The sequence below is a fragment of the Eptatretus burgeri genome, chromosome 3, assembly GCF_056783735.1.
Source record: "Eptatretus burgeri isolate ZD-2024b chromosome 3, Ebu_testis_v1, whole genome shotgun sequence".
NCBI lineage: Eukaryota > Metazoa > Chordata > Myxini > Myxiniformes > Myxinidae > Eptatretus > Eptatretus burgeri.
The window spans coordinates 125,925,043-125,946,737 of record NC_140963.1 but is presented as its reverse complement, the minus strand read 5'-3'; the positions used below and the strand labels follow the sequence as shown (position 1 = coordinate 125,946,737).

Sequence of the window (21,695 nt, the reverse complement as noted above, 5' to 3'; positions counted from 1 at the left end):
GGCAAGAAGAAAAAGGATTCCTGGGAGTGCAGGGATAACCAGTGTCGCAAGTTGGTGTTTGCAGTTTCGCAACGTGTGCCCACGTTCCCATGAAAAAATAATTAATATTTTCCACCCGAGTCCACCGTCGTTCGATTTATTGAAATCTGTTAATCCGTTCTCAAGTTATAACACGACAAACAAACAAACAAACAGACACGACTCATTTTATGATATCGATTTTAAACACTGTTGAACATGAATTGGGACATAAACCTGAAGTTTAACAGTACTTTGGCTCTAAATTTGGCAAATTGTGTGTCTGCAATCGTATCTCAGATATGTATGGACCCGATTTTATTCGTACTTGGCACAAAGACAACACATGATGGCATACATATGCACATCATTTTGTTTCACGATGCGATCAAAGATTTCCGACTGGTGGCCATTTTAGTTGTTAAAAAGAAAAAACCCCTGGTGTTGAACACGTCCTCCACCATTTGTCAGACATGCATTTTATCAATATTGTTCAAATTTGGCACACAGATAATGAACGATGGCTTACATAAGCACGTCATTGTATTTCGAGATCAGATCCAACACGGCCAACTGGCGGCCATTTTAGTTGTAAAAAAACCCGATGTTGAACACGTCCTCAACCATTTCTCGGACATGCATTTACCGATGTTCAAACTTGGCACCACGATAAAGAATGATGGCTTGGATAATCACGTCATTTGTTTTCTTCCAGATCACAACCAAGATGGCCGACTGGCGGCCATTTTGATACTTAAACGTGTCTCCAACCATGTCTCGGAAATACATGGTCCGATTTTGTTCAAGTGTGGCACAACACAGTACATGATGGCAAACACTTGCATCTAACTTAATTTTGTGATCTGATCGAAGATGGCCGACTGGTGGCCATTTTAGTTGGAAAAAAAACAACACACGTTGAACACGTCCTCAACCGTTTCTCGGACACGCATTTGCCGATGTTGTTCAAACTTGGTACACAGATAATGAATGATGGCTTGCAGATGCGCATCTTTTTTTTTTGAGATCAGATCCAAGATGGCTGACTGGTAGACTGGTGGCCATTTTCGTTGTACACTAATATGGGCTAGCCATTTAACTCCGTACAGCAAAGTTACTAAAACAATGGGGGCAATGACATTTTGTCTTTTTTACTTGTTTCAATTGAATTAAAAATTTGAACACTGTAAAACACAAATCGCCTTCTTGGTACTTTCAAAAACCTTCCGCTTCGCAGTAATTGGACAAAATATTTCCGTACACCATTTTACGTAATCTTGAATCAAATTTGCCGCTCGTTTTCTCAGCGTTTGGGCATATATGGAGATTCAGACAAAATGGCGGCTCGTTGAAAATGTAGATCATGCTCGGAAACGCAATAAGAAAGAGAATAAAAGATCCTGACTTATGTTCTTTTTTTCTCAAGACTGCACAGGGTAAGATGTTCAATGAACTCTCCAATCGCTGAAGGTTTTTATTTGATGTTATCGTCTTACATGCAGGGATTCAAATTGTTTTTGTTTGTCTCATTCTGGTATTTATAATCTCACGCAGTCGATCTGCATGCCATCTTTTCCAGACTTGACGATTTGAAATTGGACTGGTTTGAGTATTCATGCTGGATTAAAATTGTGTTCATCCATGTTTGGGCACCGGCATGATATGAAATTATGTCAAAGCGAGGGCCAATGCTCCACTTGCTGTTGGTTCAAGAGTCAAAAGACTGCTCAGTTATAACGTGGAGCTTTAACTCCAGCAAGTGTCAGCGACCCGCCTTGATTGTTGTTCTGTGGTTGTGGTGTGGGGCTATGTCTACAGACGTTGCTATATGATTGAGGAACTACTTCATTAAAATTTAATGTTGGCTTTTGAACACCGTAGAACATGAATCGGGATATGAATCGGCACACAAACCTGAAGTTTAGCAGTACTTTGGCTGTGAATTTGGCAAATTGTTTGGAGTTTCGTCCCAATCATGCATGCAATTCTGTGCAAAGCATATAATACTTCAATATAATCTCTATTATAATACCAAGCTTGCACACTAAAAACTCGGCTCGCCGTCACACGATCCCTATGAAATTGCTGTGGCACTTAGCGGACATGCCGACAATGTTTGGGAAGTCTTGGCATTCCATAGTACCACTTGCATTTTGCACAATGCGTATTTTTGTCATTCCCCGTGTACGGTCTGTCGTCTGCTACCAGCTATGTTGTACTGCTATCCCGTGCATGTGCACGGGTACCGCGAGTATTCCATATAATACTTCTGTGCAAAGTATATAACAATAATCAAAGCAGTCCATTTGCATGTCATCTTTTCCAGCCTTAACGCATTGAAATTGGACTGTTTTGAGTATCCCTGCTGGAGTAAATTGTGTTAATCTGGTTCAACACTGGTTTGAGACTTTTCCAGCCTCATTTATCGCATGGAGCTCCAGCTCCAACAAGTGTCAGTAAAGCGCCTTGATTGTGGTTTCATGGATGCGGTGTGGGGCTGTGCACGTAACATTTTGGAGTCAGGAGTGACAATGTGTATCCAACTTTGTTTGAATATTTCACCTCGCCCCCTCCAGCCACTTCCCACACCACCCTGTGTAGCAATGGGATTCTCATGTATGTGCTACTTGTGAATGATTGCAGCTGTAGAGGAAGCTGAGTGGGGTTTGAAACAGCAAAGGGCTTATCTTATGCATCTTTTCTTGATTGCTTTCGGCAGCTTTCTTTGGCTGGAAAAGCGTGGGGGTAAATTTGTGGAAATCCGAGCCACCTGGGATAATTGATTAGGCAAGAGCTGATTGGTTATCCTCTCCAATTATAGGTGAGTGACGTGATTGATCTTGTTACATATATATACACATCACACAAATGGAATCAGGAAACTTACCCATCATGAGAAAAAAAAAACATGTGACATTGGCTGTAAACTACAAAGTACAAAATGACAAACTATGATGACTTTCAATGGTGCATTCCTTCAGGGTTGAGAGAAATGTGTGGTCACTCTCTCTTGTATGCATTCGCTTCTTCATGAGCCTCAGACCACTGTATAAAAAAAAACAAAAAAACCTCGCACCAAATATAAATACAAGTACAACAACAACCACGAGTGATCGGTCACCTACCAATGAGTCATTGACAATTAAGTTGTACGACACTGTTGGATGCAGGAAGGGGAACCAGCATACCGATCGTCCTACGAACTGCAGCTGTACCTGCTATTGGAAAGACACAATGTCAGCACCAAAAGGAAGTGCAAGCAATATCTTCACGGTAATAAAATGTCGATCACATCAATGAAAACATGGCACCCAAGTTTTTTCTTCAATATTTTTCGTACCCAGGTGTGAAAAAAATATAATAAATAAAACATCGCTGCAAGTGTTCGCCAATATAAAAATTCGATTCCTCGCAAATTGTTCAACTTCTGTCCAAAGCGTATAAATTACGTTTGTGGCAGGTCTTGTCGACAAAGCAGAAACGCTGACCTTGTCAATGCTGGCAATGAAATTACCAGAGAGCCCAGCATCGAAAACAGCAATTACCAGATGTAAATTGGACATTCGTTAAAATGTATGAAAAACACAAATCCTTACAGCCTGACATCACTCATATTCTTTGATGGATTCTTCACAATACTACTATTAATGTCACATTATGAAATAGTGGCCATGAACCATGAAGGGGTGCTCATGCATGAGCCAATCAAACAGAGTCCACCCTGCCGATATGAAAAACAAAATAATCTAAATTACATTCAACTATCAAATTACTGCTCTGAAAATGATTAAAGCAGAATTTGGTCTTTGTCTTTTTTTTTTTTGACAGCGATATTGGAGAATCAAGAACACATTTAATAGATCTCAAAATATTTCATGGACAGACAAAAACAATTTAAATTTAATCAGCGCACAGGAGTTGGAGATTTTTCCTCATTATAAGCTTTTGTGTACACTTGTTATATCCCATTAGCTTCACTAATATGATAGTTTGTTGTTTCAGGATAGAATTCAAAAGTTTGCGACGTCATACAATTTTGGATCTTACTAAAATTGAGCACTGAGGTGTCATTATATTTATATGCAAATAAGGTACCAGCTCGAAAGAAATTCATGAATGCACGGTGGTGCGTCCTCGTATTCTAACAATGAGGAGCTAAATGGATGGCTGACCGAGCTTGGACTCTATTCCCTTGAAAATAACTCCAGGTCAGGATGGCTGATATACATGCCTTAATAAATATATTCTAAAATTATTAATACATATATATATACACACTAACAGAAAAACGTACCTGAGCATCATTGACACCTATCTGAAATGACAGATGAAAACAAACACATCATGTTGTTTGGTCAGATCAATATTTAGTGTTTGGCAAACATGAAGTCGACATGAGAATGTCAACACATGTGTGCAAGAAGTCTCCAGAGGCTCGAAGAGGAGTGCGGTCAAAAGTCAGTTAACGCTCGGTATCTGGTATGACCACCATTTGCGTTGACACACGCCTGGCAACGGCACCTCGTTGATGCCACAAGATGGTTGAAGAAGGCTTGAGGGATGTCATTCCAGATCTGTACCAAGACCTCCTGCAGTTGGGCTAACGTCGCCGGCTGGTTTTGAAGACGGCACAATTGTCGTTCGACTTCATACCACACATGTTCTATGGGACAAAGATCAGGCAAAACAGGTGGTCAGGGAAGTGTGGGAATATTCTGTTGTGCGATGAAGTCGGTGACCACTCATGCGACATGAGGGTGCGCGTTGTCCTGTTGAAGTGTGTTGTGACATCCATGAACCGGCAAGACTTCATCACGAGACCGAATGCCTGCTGAATTCCCATTAATGACCTCCAGCCGGGTTCTGTGATGTTCGGTGATGCCTCCCCACATCATCATACTCCCACCACTGAAAGACGAACGTCGCACAACACATGCATCAGCGTAACGTTCCCCTTCCTGTCGATAAACACGCCAACAGCAATCACTACTGTCAAGATGGAACCTCGACTCTTCTGTAAAGAGGATAGCAGCCCAATCTTGTCTCCTGAACCTCAGACGTTGTCTACACCAAGCTAGGCGTGCACGTCGATGGCACCAAAATCAGACATACTGCTGGTCATCGTGGTCGGATGTCATGCTCGCCTAACCGACTCCTGATAGATCTGGTGCTGATTGGTCACAAGCCAGGAAAGCTGTGAAACTTGTTATCTGGAGCCCATTCCGAAGGTTCACCAACCGGATGTGGTTGTCCTGCTGAAGTGACGTCACACGTGATCACCCAGAATGTGGACGGTCTCTGATGTTGCCAGTTTGTTGATAACATCTCCAGGGTGACTGTATGGTGTTCCAATGAACACCAAATGCGTAGCCACAACGTTTTATGGCATTCCTGTCTTAAGCATGCCAATAGCACGTGGACGTTCATTTTTGGAAAGGTGTGGCATCCCGTTTACGACATTTAGACGTCAATAAAAATATTTATCACAGCTGGGATGGTTCACCGAATCGTGCTGCGTTACAATTTTCTCAGTACCAGGTACCACCCCGCTCCCTCTGGACTCCCACAAATACAATTATTTTACAACACGTAGCGGAATAGAAGTATTCAATTAAAGTCAATGACGTTGTACGCAGTGACACATTTTGGAAAATTACTTTACACCACGTATTTTATTAAAATGACACCTCGCATGGAGGAAATCATGGCGGCGTGACAAGCTGCAATGGAACTGAAATGGGAGTCAAAATAGTGGAATAATAGTACTCAATTTGGAATCGGAACTCTTCGAGGCGAAGGTTACATCTTCAGCGTTTTTCAGATTTCACGAAGACAACAGAAGACAGGTATATTCATATATATGTACTTCCTTTACTTTATCACCTTAACATTCTCTTGAATGTCAATTTGTAATCGTATATTGAAAAACGATGTGTGCTGTGATTAAAAAAAAAAAAGTCAATTACATCACTGGCGACTGCATCGCCACGGCTTAAAAACAACGGTCGGTAAGGAACGGCTGGCTTGGCATGCGATTAGCGATGTATACAGTGATTCGTAGGGATGAAGATGAGCAATCGATGATTCGTGAGTGATGTACAGCACACCCTCCCCATTATTGGGGGGTTACGATCTTGAAAAACCCTGTGTTGGGCAAAACCGTGATGTTCAAGGTTAAGGCCTTATGGGGAAAATAGGGTTCAGGTAACCAACTCTAAAATTCATCGACTTTTTTTTGCCTTAACTTGTACTGTATGTACTGTTCGATAAAATGAAAAAAACTTAAAATTGTACATGATGATGATGATGATGATGATGATGATGATGATGATGATGATGATGATGATGATGATGATGATGATGATGATGATGATGATGATGATGATGATGATGATGATGATGATGATGATGATGATGGAGGGCATTGGACGTTATTGCCAGGACGTCAACGTCCCTGGCTTCGGGTCGTCAGCGTCATCAGACTTTGTGAAGAAGGAAGTGTTCATTGCTATCCTTGCCAAATGATTTTACTATTATTATTGTTGTTAATATTATTTGTTACAATGTTATCATCTGTGCAGGGAAAATGATTATTTAAAGAAAGTTGTTGGGATGTTCTCACGTGATCATTTCTTGTGACCATCCCTACCTTGTTTACATACTTTTTGGAAGAACATCCCCACATCCTTTTTGCATTAAAAAAAAAAGATAAATGTTTTTATAATTTGTTTCTTCACTTTTTAACCTCGGTGGCGGAGGTTATGTTTTCACCCCCTCTCTGTCTGTTGTTTGGTTGTGTGCAGGATATCTCAAAAAGTTGTGGACAGATTCGGACGAAGCTTCATGGACAGATTCGGACGAAGCTTCGTGGACAGGTTGGGTGTGCCACAAGGAAGAATTGATTCGATTTTGGTGAACATCCGAATCCAGATCTGGGAACGAGAATTATTTAATTTCAAAAAGAGATTCTTCACCATTGAGAGATGGGGCCAAAACGAATATGGAACTGTATGGCATGATATTTAAAAAATGTCTTGGGTCCAACATGTTCTCGTGGATCAGGTATTACATGGCGGAGGTATGCGCTCTTCCTAGTACACTTCTTGTTTTGAAATGTCTTCACATGCTGGATAATTTCATTGTATTGCACAGAATCTTTTTTTTCCATTCTTCGGATTTGTGTTGTATTAAACACGAGCAGTCACAACCCCACCCCCCCTCCTCCCCTTCAGGTGGAATGATATTGGTACAGAAGGGGGATTTGAAGTGGAGTACAATCATTGCTGAAGATCATGAAGTGACTAAATTGATGTGACAGTAATTTCTGGTTCAAAAGTGTTTTGCCAAGAGTGTGTCAAGAGTGCCTTAATTAACTGCTGGCAACTACAACGCATCGCTTCGCTGACGAGAGTATAAAGGGGGAAGGGAGAAGGAGGGAGGGAGAAAGAGGAGGGAGGGAGAGGAGGGAGGGGAGGTGGAGAAATTAGGGAGGTGAGGGAGAGAGAGGCGACAGGGCGGAGATAGAGGGAGGGTGGGAAGCGAGGACGGAGATGGGAGAGGGGTGAGGAGGGATGGTGGAGTGGGGAAGGAACTCAGAAGGGGAGAAAAGTGGGGAAAGGGGGGGTTAGGGAGAGAGACGCCTCACCAAACATCGCTATACACGACGGGAAGAGGAGGGTGAGGGCAAGGAGGAGGGGATAAGGAGAGGAGGGGGAAGGAGAGGAGGTGGAAAGGAGAGGAGGTGGAAAGGAGAGGAGGGGAGTGGAGAGTGGGTTTGGGAGGAGGAGCACATGAGGGGATGGAATTCTAGATTTGCATTTGGTTGCGTGACTTCTGGAGAAAGGGGGTGGGGGGTAGTAGAGAATTGAATAAAATGGAGTGGGTGAAAACACATTAATATAAAACACGGAGACGGCTCGGAGATGTCCCGAAGGGGGGAGGGGTGCATAGGGGAGGGAAGGTGGCATGAGGGGAGGGGAAGGGAATGTGGAGTGAGGGGATGGGAAGGGAAGTGCAAACAAGCATACCCAACGAGCAAAATTTTCTTTTCAACCACCATGTTCTGGATAAAACCGGGTGGGAGCATGTAAATAAAACCCACACTATATACCTGGCAAAGGCCTGCCTGCATGCATGCATGAGGGGAAGGTATGGCAGCATGAGGGGAAGGGAAATGGAAGGGCAATGAAACGTGCACAAAACGGCAACATATCATTTTTAACCGCCAGGTTCCACATAAAACCGGGTTGGAGCATGTAAAACCCATGCTGTATACCTGGCAAAGGCCTGTGCATGCTGTAGGTATGCTTTGCACATGCAGCGGACCTTTGCACCCCTCCGGCTCACTGCAAATCTGATTCGTACATGCTACAACATGGGGAAGCGGTTTGAAAATTCAAAATGAAACCGTGAGTCTTTAACAGTCCCCTTAACAGAGGGGAGGGTTGGGAGAGGGTAGGAAGAGAAGAGAGATAGAAGAGAAGAGAGATAGGTAGAGAGAGAGATAGGTAGAGAGAGAGATAGGTAGAGAGAGAGAGAGAGAGAGAGAGAGAGAGAGAGAGAGAGAGAGAGAGAGAGAGAGAGAGAGAGAGAGAGAGAGAGAGAGAGAGAGAGAGAGAGAGAGAGAGAGAGAGAGAGAGAGAGAGAGAGAGAGAGAGAGAGAGAGATAGGTAGAGAGAGAGAGAGAGAGAGAGAGAGAGAGAGAGAGAGAGAGAGAGATAGGTAGAGAGAGAGAGAGAGAGAGAGAGAGAGAGAGAGAGAGAGAGAGAGAGAGAGAGAGAGAGAGAGAGAGAGAGAGAGAGAGAGAGAGAGAGAGAGAGAGAGAGAGAGAGAGAGAGAGAGAGAGAGAGAGAGAGAGAGAGAGAGAGAGAGAGAGAGAGAGAGAGATAGAGATAGAGATAGAGATAGAGATAGAGATAGAGATAGAGATAGAGATAGAGATAGAGATAGAGATAGAGATAGAGATAGAGATAGAGATAGAGTTAGAGATAGAGAGAGAGAGAAGTTGGAGAGCGAGATGGAGAGGGGTGGAAAAAGGGGGAGGGAGAGGGATTGTGGGGAGGAAGAGTGGGAAGGGACAGGGGAGAGGAGAGAGAGGGGTAGGGAGAGGCAGGAGGGTGGGATGCAGAAGGATAGGGGTGGGAGAGAGAGAGAGGGAAAGGGGTGAGAGAGAGAGAGAGGGAAAGGGGTGAGAGAGAGAGGGAGAGGTGTGAGAGAGAGAGAGAGAGAGAGAGAGAGAGAGAGAGAGAGAGAGAGAGAGAGAGAGAGAGAGAGAGAGAGAGAGAGAGAGAGAGAGAGAGAGAGAGAGAGAGAAAGAGAGAGAGAGAGAGAGAGAGAGAGAGAGAGAGAGAGAGAGAGAGAGAGAGAGAGAGAGAGAGAGAGGGGGGGATAGGAATGGGAGAGAGAGAGAGAGAGAGAGAGAGAGAGAGAGAGAGAGAGAGAGAGAGAGAGAGAGAGAGAGAGAGAGGAAAAGGGGTGAGAGAGGGGAGGGCAGAGGAGAAGGGGGATTCCGGCATATGGGATGTTCAGTTTCACATCCATTCAAGAGACGGCACACACACCAGGATGTGTGTTGCCTGTGAAAACACCTTGCCCGTGAAACACCAGGATGACAGTTTATACCTGGGTTGGCATTCAAACCCAAGCAAGACAGCTTAGAGTGAGCATGTGTACCTCTCGGTTCATTGCATTTATTTTTCCTTCCTAATTCCAGAAATGTCCCAACGGAGAACCACCATTGAGCCTGAAGTTATCGCCATTGAAGCTGCAAGCATGCTCGGCAAGTGGCTTCGGTCAAGGTTGAAGAAACGTTTTTAAAAACAAAACGTTTTACTATTTTATTTGGATGTATCTATGCTGAAGTGACGGGTCGTATAATGAAAGGGGATCGTACAAAAAGGGGAAACGTGGTGTAAAATAAAACTGCACATTTTCAGGAAGCGAACCACCGACCGACTTACTGCATGACCAAACATAGGCAAGTGGGCCCTGAACTTTGTTCAAGTCGATCGATATATTCAATGACAATGTGAATATCGTAGAGCACTCACCAAGTGGCTGAAGCACTCAAGTAAGCACTCCAACGAAACGGTTGATGAGGAACGGCTGGCTTGGCAAGTGATTAGCGATCGCCGATCGGTTATATAAACACCATGCACCAGATTGCACCCGGAATGTCAAGCGATGTCCAAATCATACACGTGAACACATTTTTTTTTTTAGCAGTCAGAACTACTGCTGAAGTCAATAAAGAGGATTAAATTTTGAAATTCGGCGAAGATTAACAAGTTCAAGAGGTTATGGAATGTGCAGAAATTAAATAAAGCCACGAACAATGGCGTCTCCAGGCGTTTATGAGCATTGCAATGTATCCAGTGATTTGTAGGTATGATGATCAGGTAATCGATGATATGTGAGGAAAGTGAAAAAAAAACAAACAAAAAAAAAACTTCATCGTTAAGAAACCGCTGCGACCTGTTCCGAGTCGAGGAATTTTTGAGCAGGTCAAGAAAAATGGCGGCTTCAAACTCAAGCGAGCTGACAGAGGACTGACCAAGATGGTGCACCAATGGTTGTATTTTTGGGTTTGTGGGATGTGGAGTAGCGACAGAAACCCGAATGCAATCAGGGTTCCTCCTGATGACTCCATCTTTGCTCATTACTTCTTCGGGTTCCTTCTTGGTCTTCCATTTGATTATGTTTGTACCACATCCTGATGCTGTGTGGACTGTGCTTCCCTGCTGACAGACCTCTGGTAGTTTGTACATGTTGCTGCCTGGGGAGTTTGAAGTGGAGTACAAGCCTGGGGAGTAACTGCTGAAATCTATCTTTCCGGGTTCTTCTCAACATCTTTGTTCTTTGTTGCTCTCACACATCTTTCTAATTTTTCACATTTCTCATTATTCATTCGAATTCTTGAAATTTCTTCTCTTTCATCGCTTTTACTTTCTATTTCTGTCTTTTGTTATCTATCTGTCCGTGGAGAAGTTAATTTTTGCAGAAAGTTTTCTATAAGACTCACTTGGTTGCGCCTGGATGGGTTTGAGGGTTGTGGAGTGGCGGCTGAAACCCAAATTCTATCCAGGTTCCTCCTGATGCTCTTTACTTAATCGGGTTCCTTCTTGGTCTTCCGTTTGTTTTGGTTTTTGGTGATGAGCACCCCCCCCCCCAACTTATCTTCAAAAGGGGTGTTTAAATTAACAATTCACAGTCTCATTTGTTTGAGGCTGAATGCCGAATCTCTGTGTTTGCTTCTATATCCTGTGTCCCAAATCCATTGCTTTCTGTACCCACCTTACTCAGTCAAACCCACCTGTTCCTGGACTCTGTATGCTTTTCTCCCGTCAAGGTAGAGAGTTTGCTGTCAAACCTCGACTCGGATTCTGCAACCGGTCTAGATGGCATCAGCCCACGTGTCCTAAAAACCTGCTCTGCTACTCTTGCTCACCCTCTCGTTTACTCAAGGCCATCTGCTTTCTGCTTGGAAATCATCAAACATTACCGCTCTGCATAAAATAGGTGCAAAAACAGATCCCTGTAACTACAGATCAATCAGCCTTTTCCCAATCATCAGCAAGGTTTTGGAATCCATCATCGCTTCCGACATTAAATCCTTCCTTTTCTCCAAAATTCTCATCTCGGATCATAAATTTGGATTCAGACCAGGTCACTCCACCCTGGACATGCTGCTTCTGCTTTCCCAACAATGGATGGAGGTCCTCAATGTCAGACATGAAATCAGAGCCATCTCCCGAGACATATGATAAGCTTTCGATACGGTCTGGCATCCGGCACCACTGACCAAACTCTCTTCCCATGGTATCCAAGGCAATCTCCACTCATGGCTCGCAGAGTTCCTCTTCTGTCGCCGTCAATATGTGGACCTTAATGGAGTTCTCTCATTCCCTCTTCCTGTCCAGGCTGGAGTTCCTCAAGGCAGCGTTCTGGGCCCTGTTCTTTTTCTGGTTTTCATCAATGATCTCTCTGGCTGGAAAATCCTCTTTGTCTTTTTGCTGATGACTCCACCATTTGCTGTACCATCTGTCAACCCTCAGATCGGCAAGCAACAGACTCTTCACTCTCTGCAAATCTGGATAAAATTAAAAGTTGGTCAAACACTTGGAACATGTCTTTCAATCCTGACAAATGTCACACTCTCACGATGTCTCTCCGAAAGGACCGTCTGAACCCACTCCCCAATCTACTTTCTCAACAATCCACTTGAAGAAGTCCTTTTATTCAAGCTTTTGGGTCTCACTATCTGCCATGATCTTTCCTGGGAAAGCCACATTTCCAAGCTGGCCTCCAAAGCCAGTTACCGTCTGGGCATCCTCCGTCATGCAAAGTCCTTCCTTGGCACACCTGAGATTCTGACCACGTACAAAGCTTTTTGATCCACAGCCTGATGGAGTACTGCTCTCCCCGATGGGCTGGTGCTCCCACCTCACACCTTTCTCGGCTTCACACCGTGGAAACCAAGGCATTTAGGATCGTTGGTACCTCCCGCGATGAAGCTGAGTCTTTGGGTCTCTCACTCTCTCAATGCAGGCAGGTCGGTGGTCTTTCTGTCTTCTACCGTCTCCTCTCCGGCCTCGCTTCCCCACCCCCTTGCTCTGTCTGTGATCTGTCCCCCTCATATTTCTGCAGGCACTCAAGGTCTTTCAGCAACCACCTTCTGGTGAAACTACCAAAATTCACTCTTCCATTCCCCCTTTTTCCCACCTCTGGAACAAACTCACACACTTCCTTCAATCGCACTCTTCCCTCTCGGTCTTTAAAACAGCCACTCATATCTCCCCCCATCCAAAACCATGATCTTTTCTACCCCTGTTAATCCACCCCCAAACCCACCTGATTAAAATTCCCTGCTTTCCTTCCTGGAATCCCTGGAGTACCATCTTGTTTATCCCATGTTCTCCACCTCATCCCTCTCCCTTCCACAAATCTCCTAATTTTTCTGTTCCCCACTGTTTTGTGTTTCCCTCTCCCTCCCCTCTTGTCTCTTACTCCCTTTGTTTCATGTTGTGTGTGTGTTAGCTCTTATAAGAGCCTCGACATTGCATACAAAAAATAAAAACAAAAACCCAAACACCCAGTTTTCATTCATGCACCACCTTGAAGTTCCCTTTGTGTGCATGCAAAGTTTGAGGCCGCCAGGTTTCATGGTTTTGGAGTTATGGAGGAGATGGACGGACACACACTGACATTTTATTATAGATTAGCAGAGTAACCACCCCCTGGGTGGGTCGAATTTGCGCATTGCTGCACTTGCTGAAAATAAGTATTGTTTGTATTTTGTACGAAGACGATAGATGTTTGCGTGGTGTGTGCTTAAAAGGTTCTAGATGGCGTAAAGGTTCCAAAGGGTATAAATGGTCGAAAGGGTGAAGGAATCCAAAGGTGTCGAAAGTGTCAAAAATGGTATTAACAGTAAAAGGGGTCTTATGGGGTCATCGGGGTGTTGAGAGTCTTGGGGTCTTTTGGGGTCCTGAGGGTCTTAGAGGTATTAAGGTTCTTATGGGTATAAAGGTTCTTACAGGTCTTTGGGGTTGAAAGGGTCTCAAGGTTCTTAGGAGTCTTAAAGGGTCTTGGGGTGTTTCGGGGCCTGAGGGGTCGAAAGGGTCTTCTTGGTATTAAGGGCATTTGGGGTCTTAAAGAGTCTTCAAACGTTTTGGGGGTATTAAAGGGTCTTCGGGGCATCAAGGGTCTCACAAGTCTTTCGGTTGTAAAGAGTCATTAGGGTCAAAACGGTCTTGGGGGGTATTTGGGGTCTTTGGGGTTTTCAGGAGTCCTCGGAGATTTGGGGGTCTTAAGGGTCTTCTGAGCCTTAAAGTGTCTTTGGAGTATTCGGGGTATTAAGGATCAAAGGAGTATTAAGGGTCTTCAGGGTCTTGAAGGCTCTTCCAGGTTTTTGGGGTATTAAGGTTCTGAGTGGTATTGAGGGTCTTTGGGGTATTCAGGGTCTTTGGGTTCTTTGGTGTCTTAGAGGTCTTTGGGGTTTTAAAGCATCTTAGAGGTTTTGGAGGTCTTAATCCTTGGCTCTCGCTGGTCGGACTCTGTGTCCAACGAACAGTTGCTGGTTCTGTGATTGAGAGAGACTCAAATGAGATTTGTTACCTGCATAGTCCATGAGCATCAGCTGCGGCTGTATGGACATGTGGCCCGTTTTCCTGACGCTGATCCTGCTCACCAGATTCTCTCAGCGAGGGAGTCTCGTGAGTGGCGGAGGACAATGGGCCGACCATGTTCCTCATGGTTTCAGCAGGTTGATCGGCATCTCAATGAGATGGGGATGGGCTAAGCATCTGCCTGGGGGATGGCCTAACGGAGGCCCCTGGAGTACCGGCGGAAAGTGGACGCAGCGACGCGCTGTTCTAGCGCATGCTCCCATACCTGACCTGACCTGAGGTCTTATTAAGGTTCTTCAAAGGTCTAAGGGGTCTCAGCAGTTGAAAGGGTCGATAGGTTTAAAAGGTACATTCCAATAGTATGTAATTAAGAGATGTATGTGTCGTCAGCATGCAACTGACGTTAAAATCGTATGGAATTAATAGACATCTTGTGAAATGCAGACAAAAAACTGAGATTTATCATATATATATATATATATATATATATATATATATATATATATATATATATATATATATATATATATATATATATATATATCTCATTCTAACCACTGATTCACTGAATTATATGAAAGTTCAGTTCCTTCTGGGTGACGTAGAAAGCTGAAACTTCGCATGCCAATGGACATCGGAGCCGACACACCGGGAAAACTCACAGAACCATCGGAAAGCGTCCGGAAATGAAAATATAAGTTAATTAAAAAAAACACAAATGCAGGTGAGCGACCCGAGACAATGGGGAAGCACGGTTCGTTATTGATTACAATGTGTCAGCATACCCCACTCTTATAAACATAATTGGTACTGTACATAAATTATAGATGATCTAAAATTCTAAATCGTACGTAATTTATAGAAATATGTGTGTGTGTGTGTGTGTGTGTGTGTGTGTGTGTGTGTGTGTGTGTGTGTGTGTGTGTGTGTGTGTGTGTGTGTGTGTGTGTGTGTGTGTGTGTGTGTGTGTGTTGTCGCTGTCGATTGGCCCTGTGACTGCCCTACACGGACAGGGCTGATATTCCACCGTTAACCACAGCCATGTCGGTCTGATTGTCCCTTGGGCGAATGTGTCTGGTGGCCCCGTCCCCATTAGACTGATTGACAGTTGTCGTCCCACACACCCCTTTGATCCCAATTCCTGTTCCTTCACAAAGGAATGCAGTTTTGCATACTTTTTGTAGAATCCTTTCAAGCCATAAAAATTTCCATCAGTTTACACCTTCCCATGAGAAAATGCAGAAGATTGGTGTTTAAACCAAGTTCGTAGCTAAAACCAATTTTGAGATCGGCTGCCTGACAAGAATAACAAGAACAAGAAGAATGACAAACGGGCATTCTTGGGTCTCTCATTTTTCTTGCTCAACGATGATGTCCCAAAGTTTAATGAGTGCAATTGGATGTGGAATTCTCCGCAGATGACTGGTCGGTAATTTAGAGGTTTATAAATTATATCTTGGGAGATTTTTTTTTGAGGATTTATGTTGTATTGAGCCAATGGAGTGTCATGTCTGGGCCATCCCAACATAAGAAGTCTGCTGACTTCCTGATACAGTTTATGTATATATGCATATAAATTATATATACACTTTTCAAAACAAATATGACTGTAAAATTCATTACTGTGAATTATACAATGGAAAAGTTTCAAAATGTATCAGATTGTGATGTTTTTTTTTGAAAATTAAGAAAATAAATAAAGATTAATAATAATAATAATTTTTTTTTTAATAATAAAAACTTTCTTTTCCACATGAGGGAACATGACACAGCAAGCAAAGGTAGCAAGGAGGTAGAAGGACCTGCAGAGTGAAGGATTAAGAGGAAGGAATTTGCAAAGCAGAACATGAGGTGAGCCAAAACACCTGAAATGGAAATCCTACCTCTGTAAAATAGTTTTGTGAATGTTCCGGGAAATGTGTCTTTTCTCGTCCCGTATATAATCTTTGAGCAGGTTTCAAGAAGCGAGCTTGAGCCGAGAAAGCCGGAGTTTTCACAGGCCTGGCTCTGTCTGCACTCTCTCTGTTTACCTCCAGACGATGGGTCAGTTTATCTTTGCATATAATGGTGAATCGTTGAGCTATGGCAGTGGAACACGATGGTTGGTGCAGTTCATGACACCGTTGCACATCAGGCTTTTGAGGCGGTCCTTGGAAAGAACTCCTGACCAGTTTACTTGTTCCAGCAGGGTTCTCCGTTTTGTCTCGTTGCCATATGGCTGCAGGGTCGGGTTTTGAATCATAGTTTTTCAGGGATGGAGAAGTTGTACGAACTTTAGGAAGTGTGGGCTTCAGGGTCTTTGCAAGGCAAGAAGCATGAGGTCTGTAGATCACAGCTGCGTGTTCCATGCTAAATGTTACGTAAACCCTTTGGGATGCAGAATGGCATGTAGAGAAGGAAAATTAGGGTAAATAAGTCAAAACATTTCTCATCTGTCATTAAGCAGATCCAATTTGTATCGAAGACATCCCTCTATATGGAGAACTGCCGTACTCCATGATATTCCACACATTTTCACCATGTAAAAAAAAGATTTGCAACACTTCATCTCTCATCTGCTTACTTCCAAATCCACCTGCCACTCTTAAGATGATAGTTGAATGATGAGCAAATTTAAATATTGAATTTTCCACTAATTGGAAAGAAAATACTCAACCAATCAACCTTTAAAATATGATGTAAAAAGTAAACATTTAAAATCAATTATGAGGACCAAAAAAAAGAGGTAAAAATGCAAAAACTACATTAAAAAAAACATTGAGTACAAATTGAAAGTTGGAACAAAACAAAGGAAAACAAGTAAAAACAAGACATAAAATGTCATAGCCCCCGTTGTTTTAGGAATTTCGCTGTACGGAGTTAAAGGGCTAGCCTATATTTATGTACAACAAAAATGGCCACCAGTCTCCCAGTTGGCCATCTTTGATCAGATCGCAAAATAAAGTGAGGGGTATGTGTATGCCATCATGTACTGTGCTTGTGCCAAGTTTGAACAAAATCAGACCTTGCATGTCTGAGAAATGGATGGGGACTCATTTGAATAACAAAATGGCCGACATCTTGAATCTGATCTGGAAAAAAAATGATGTGCTTATGTAAGCCATCATTCTTAATCTGTGTGCCAAGTTTGAACAAAATCAGTACATGCACGTCCGAGAAATGGTTAAGGATGTGTTCAACACCCAGGTTAAAAAAAAAAAAATTTTCAACTAAAATTGCTGCCAGTCAGCCAACTTGGATCTGATGTCGAAAAAAAAATGACATGCATATGTATACCACCACGCGTCGTCTTTGTGCTAAGTTTGAATAAAATTGGTGCATACGTGTCTGAGAAATGGTTGCGGACGCGCGCGCGCGCACACACACACACACACACACACACACACACACACACACACACACACACACACACACACACACACACACACGGACACAGAAATCGAGACCAAATCTATTTGCCCCCGCTTCGGACAAAGTCCAACGGGGGCTAATAATTCCTGTCGCACAATAATTAAGGCAAAGTAACAGACCGCATAAAACAAGTCAGGCAGAGAAGGTGGAAAGAAAAGGGCAAAAGGACAAGGATGCCAAGCAGGATTGATGACCCTTAAACATCAAGACCAAACACCTTGTTTAAAATCAGAGTTTTCTATTTGGCACAAGTGGCTCTGCTTTCATGAGTGTTCCACTGTTGACCCCAATTTTGTTATCATTTGCAGTCACCATCCTCCCTCCTCACCCCACCCACACGTCCCTCTTTCCCAAAAGTTTTGTAGAATGTTCCAGGAAAAAAAAAAATGTATTTCAAAGATTTTTGCAAGGCCGAATTGTTTTAAATCAACTGCTTGTGCTTTCCCATGAAGGAAGCAAATTCCTCAAAAGCCCTTGTGTCCCTAAGTGTTGAAATGATGGCAGTGGAATGAACAAAAATAGCTATCTGCCGAGTTAACCCCAATGCCCTCAGGCGCTTTATCTCCGTCTTACAGGGGCTTTCATTCCCTGAACTTTAAATTACAAAGCCCGTACAAATCAATATTTAGTACCGATTGAAAGCACCTTGCTGTCATGTCGCCTTCTCACTGCTACACCACTAATGCAATATCCACAACAAAGTCCTGTCCATCGGTTCCTAAAAACATACAAAACCTAAAATTGTGAGGCAACAACGCTGTAGTTCCATGCGAAATAATAAGGTGCGCATTTACCTGGTTTTGTTCACATGGTATTCACGTGAAAATATCTCCAGCATGATGGAGAAGTGATCGATACGCAGCAAGCAGTCTGCAAAAAGCAAGCAACAGAAAGTTTGAGTGGCGACCACAACACCTTTCGACCGTCTGAAATTAACCAAAGGGAAGTGGGGATGTGGGGTGGAATAAATAATAACTTGTTTGAAGCATTCAATATGTGGGAAAGGTGTTGAAAACTGGGAAAACTGGTTCAAAGAGTGAAAAAAATATGAATAGAAATACAATAGAGTGATAATAATAGTTATAAAAAAAACTATTATAACAATTCATCATTGTCATCATGCCAATGATGCAAACACACTTAAATAGAGTCGGGATAATACCAGTCGTGAAATTTGCAGAGCGTCCTCTTCCCATCTGTTTGCTGAATGTCCCATTTCCTACAAGACTGCTTACGTGTATACAAATTGGCCTTTCAACTAAGATTTCATTCTCATCTGTCGCGTACAAACTTTATCCACAACACAGAGTTCATAATACTGCATGATGACATCGAGTTATTCTGCATTTATCCAGCAAGTCCATTAAACAGAACGTCCTGATGCATTATTCATGAAAACTCGGGCAGAATGCAAAATTTGCCATTCTCCAGAGATTCCGACCTTTCGGTACAAGGTTCAGGTTTAACGTGACTCCGCAGCAAAGAAGAATAAATATTAAAATTAGTGCAATGCTAAGTTTCGCAAAACATGAAGGATTCATCAAGATGAAATCACAAGAAGACTTGGTCGGTTGGAGAGCCGAGCGGCGACATGGAGAGCGGTATGTGTGAGAATGAACAATCTGTGTGCGGACTCACACACTCACCGATACGCAGACCGTTTCCAATCGGGAATTTTGTCCTTTTTATGGAATTGGCCAGCCTTGATATCAATTTGCCAATGATCATAATTTTTTGAAAAGAACACGACATTACGAATAAAATGAGAACGGCACTCGGGAGAGCGCAAACCTCCGCCAGGCTGAACATTTTCCCTTTCGTATCCAACTGATCGGCTTAGCTGGATCTGCATTCGGACCTCGACCAAAATCGAATCGGCTTGCTCTTCCACCGAGCCAACCTGTCCACCAAGTTTTGCGGTAATCCATACATAGCTTTTTGAGACATCCTGCTCACAGACAGACAAACAGCCAGACAGACATGGTTGAAAATGTAACCTCCATCCAACTTCTGTTGCAGAGGTCAAAAGAGCGGTGTCGGATCTATCATTGTGATATCGTTTTCGACATACATCTTGTTTTGAATTTTTATTTTTTTACAGAAATTGGAAGCAAATGTTTGCTTGTTTTTGGTTGTTATAATAAAAGCGTCCTAACTCGGTGTTAGTCACAAGCAGTCATGTAACGAAACGCCAAGAGATTACGTCGACCAGACTCGTGTAAACGCATGCTTTTCACTCCCACACAACCCCAAAGGATATCATCACGTCATTACATATTCATTACTCTTTCATTTTCTCCAGTTGAATAAGTGGCTGCACTTTTACGGTGACAAAGGCACTCTGTGGTGTCATTCAACAACTTTTAAGAGCCCAAGGACTGCGACGAGAATAGAATCATGATGCTCAGAACGAGACTTGAAGAATATGACATTTCACCATGGTATCGGCACGTAGGTCTCACAATATTCAAAAATTACAGTAGAGAATAAATTTGACAGCAATTCAGTGTATATAGCAATGCTGCTGAAGAATCGTTTCCCCGACTCCAAATGATGATGGCTGACCTGCCTATCCCTATTTTGGTAATCGTGGATAATTTGATTTCATTTTGTGTAAGATTCCATTTTTTTGTGAGAGGGTGGTCCAGATGTCGCGCACTCACCTTGGAGCTCTCGAGGCCGTGTCTGTTTCTCAGCACGACGATGAACTGTGGGAAATGATGCTTCGTAGATAGCGCATTGCATTACAATGCATGCCGTCCCTCAACAGGGCGTTAAGCGAGATGAATCGAACCCGTCCACAATATTTACCTCTGCCACCGAAAGTGAAGGAGGTTATGCTTTCGCCCCTTTCTGTCTGCTTGTGTGCAGGATGTCTTCTTCACCATTGAGAGATCGGGCCAAAAATGATATATAGCGCGATATCTCAAAAAGTTGTGGACGGATTTGGATGAAACTTGGTGGACATGTTGGCTGTGTGACAAGGAAGAATTGATTGAATTTTGATGAAGATCCGAACCCGGATCTGGATACAAGAATTATTTAATTTTTAAAAGTGATTCTTCACCATTGAGAGACAGGGCCAAAAACTATATAGTACTGTATGGCATGATATTTCAAGAATGTAATGAGCCAGATATTTTATCGTGGATCAGGCATTGCGTGGCAGAGGTATGCGGTTTACCTAGCGCCCTTCTAGTCAAACATAAGTTTATATGCCAACAAAAGTGAGTGGATGTTAAAGGTCCAATGGTGTATTTCGACAAAAAAAAGAGTTGTCACGGCTACCCTGAACAAATTACGAATTCCTGGAGGGGGAACTGCATCAACAGCGGAGTTGCACACCCTAGAACTGTTGCAACCAGCAGCCTTAACTCATAATAGACTCCGATCGAATATGTTGCGTGTCTACGATGAGACGACTCATATTTTGTGTTGATTTCTTTGAAGTGAAGGTTTAAGAAACTAGAACGGCACTCTTCGACGTCGTGACGTCAACAGATATGCCTCCGCCCCCATGACGACATCATTATAATACTTATACCAAGTTTGATATAAATCCCTGGACCCAGATTCAAAACATTAAATCATTCTGGCTGCCAGGCATGCATCCAATAAGGTTGAAATATAAAACATATATTCTGCATGACGACGAGATCATAATTGTGATATGTCATGTCGAATGATGAAGCGGTTCACGAGAAATAATTTTTTTAAAGATTTTTGTTCAATTCAATATGGCTGCCAGACCATGTGACCTATTAATTATTTGTGAACACCCTGTTATCCCCAAGGCTTGGGAAACGTGTGGGTGAGGTTTCCCCTCGATCTGTCAAGCCATTTTGTGAAAGATTTTCAAAGGTTTATTTCTCAAAAAAAAAATCAATGCTGCCAAACCATGTGACAAATGACGTCACAGAAATAACTTTTTAGTCCTTTTGGATTGGCATTCATCCATTTAAAGTTTTGCCTCAATCTTTTCAACCATTTTGGAGAAGTTTTTTTTTATGTTACAGAGGTCCAAAGCTTTTCCTTTTTTTCCAACGTGGCTGCCACACTACGTGACCTTGGACGTCATAATTATCAGTAAAACATTATACACGAGTTGTCACTCTTAAGGTGAAAATTGCGTCAATCGGA

General features: G+C 42.9%; 1 protein-coding gene across 4 annotated transcripts in view; it reads right to left on the bottom strand.

Moving 5' to 3' along the window:
• Positions 1 to 21,695, bottom strand: part of CTC1 (CST telomere replication complex component 1) — a 414,875-nt gene that overhangs the window by 80,361 nt on the left and 312,819 nt on the right. For all 4 annotated transcript variants that reach the window (XM_085875488.1, XM_085875489.1, XM_085875491.1 and 1 more), the window contains 3 exons: positions 18,350 to 18,425; positions 16,028 to 16,511; positions 3,144 to 3,236 (listed from right to left, as the gene is read on the bottom strand). In XM_085875488.1, the coding sequence (XP_085731614.1) occupies positions 3,144 to 3,236; positions 16,028 to 16,511; positions 18,350 to 18,425 (653 nt within the window). The remainder of the gene's footprint in view (positions 1 to 3,143; positions 3,237 to 16,027; positions 16,512 to 18,349; positions 18,426 to 21,695) is intronic.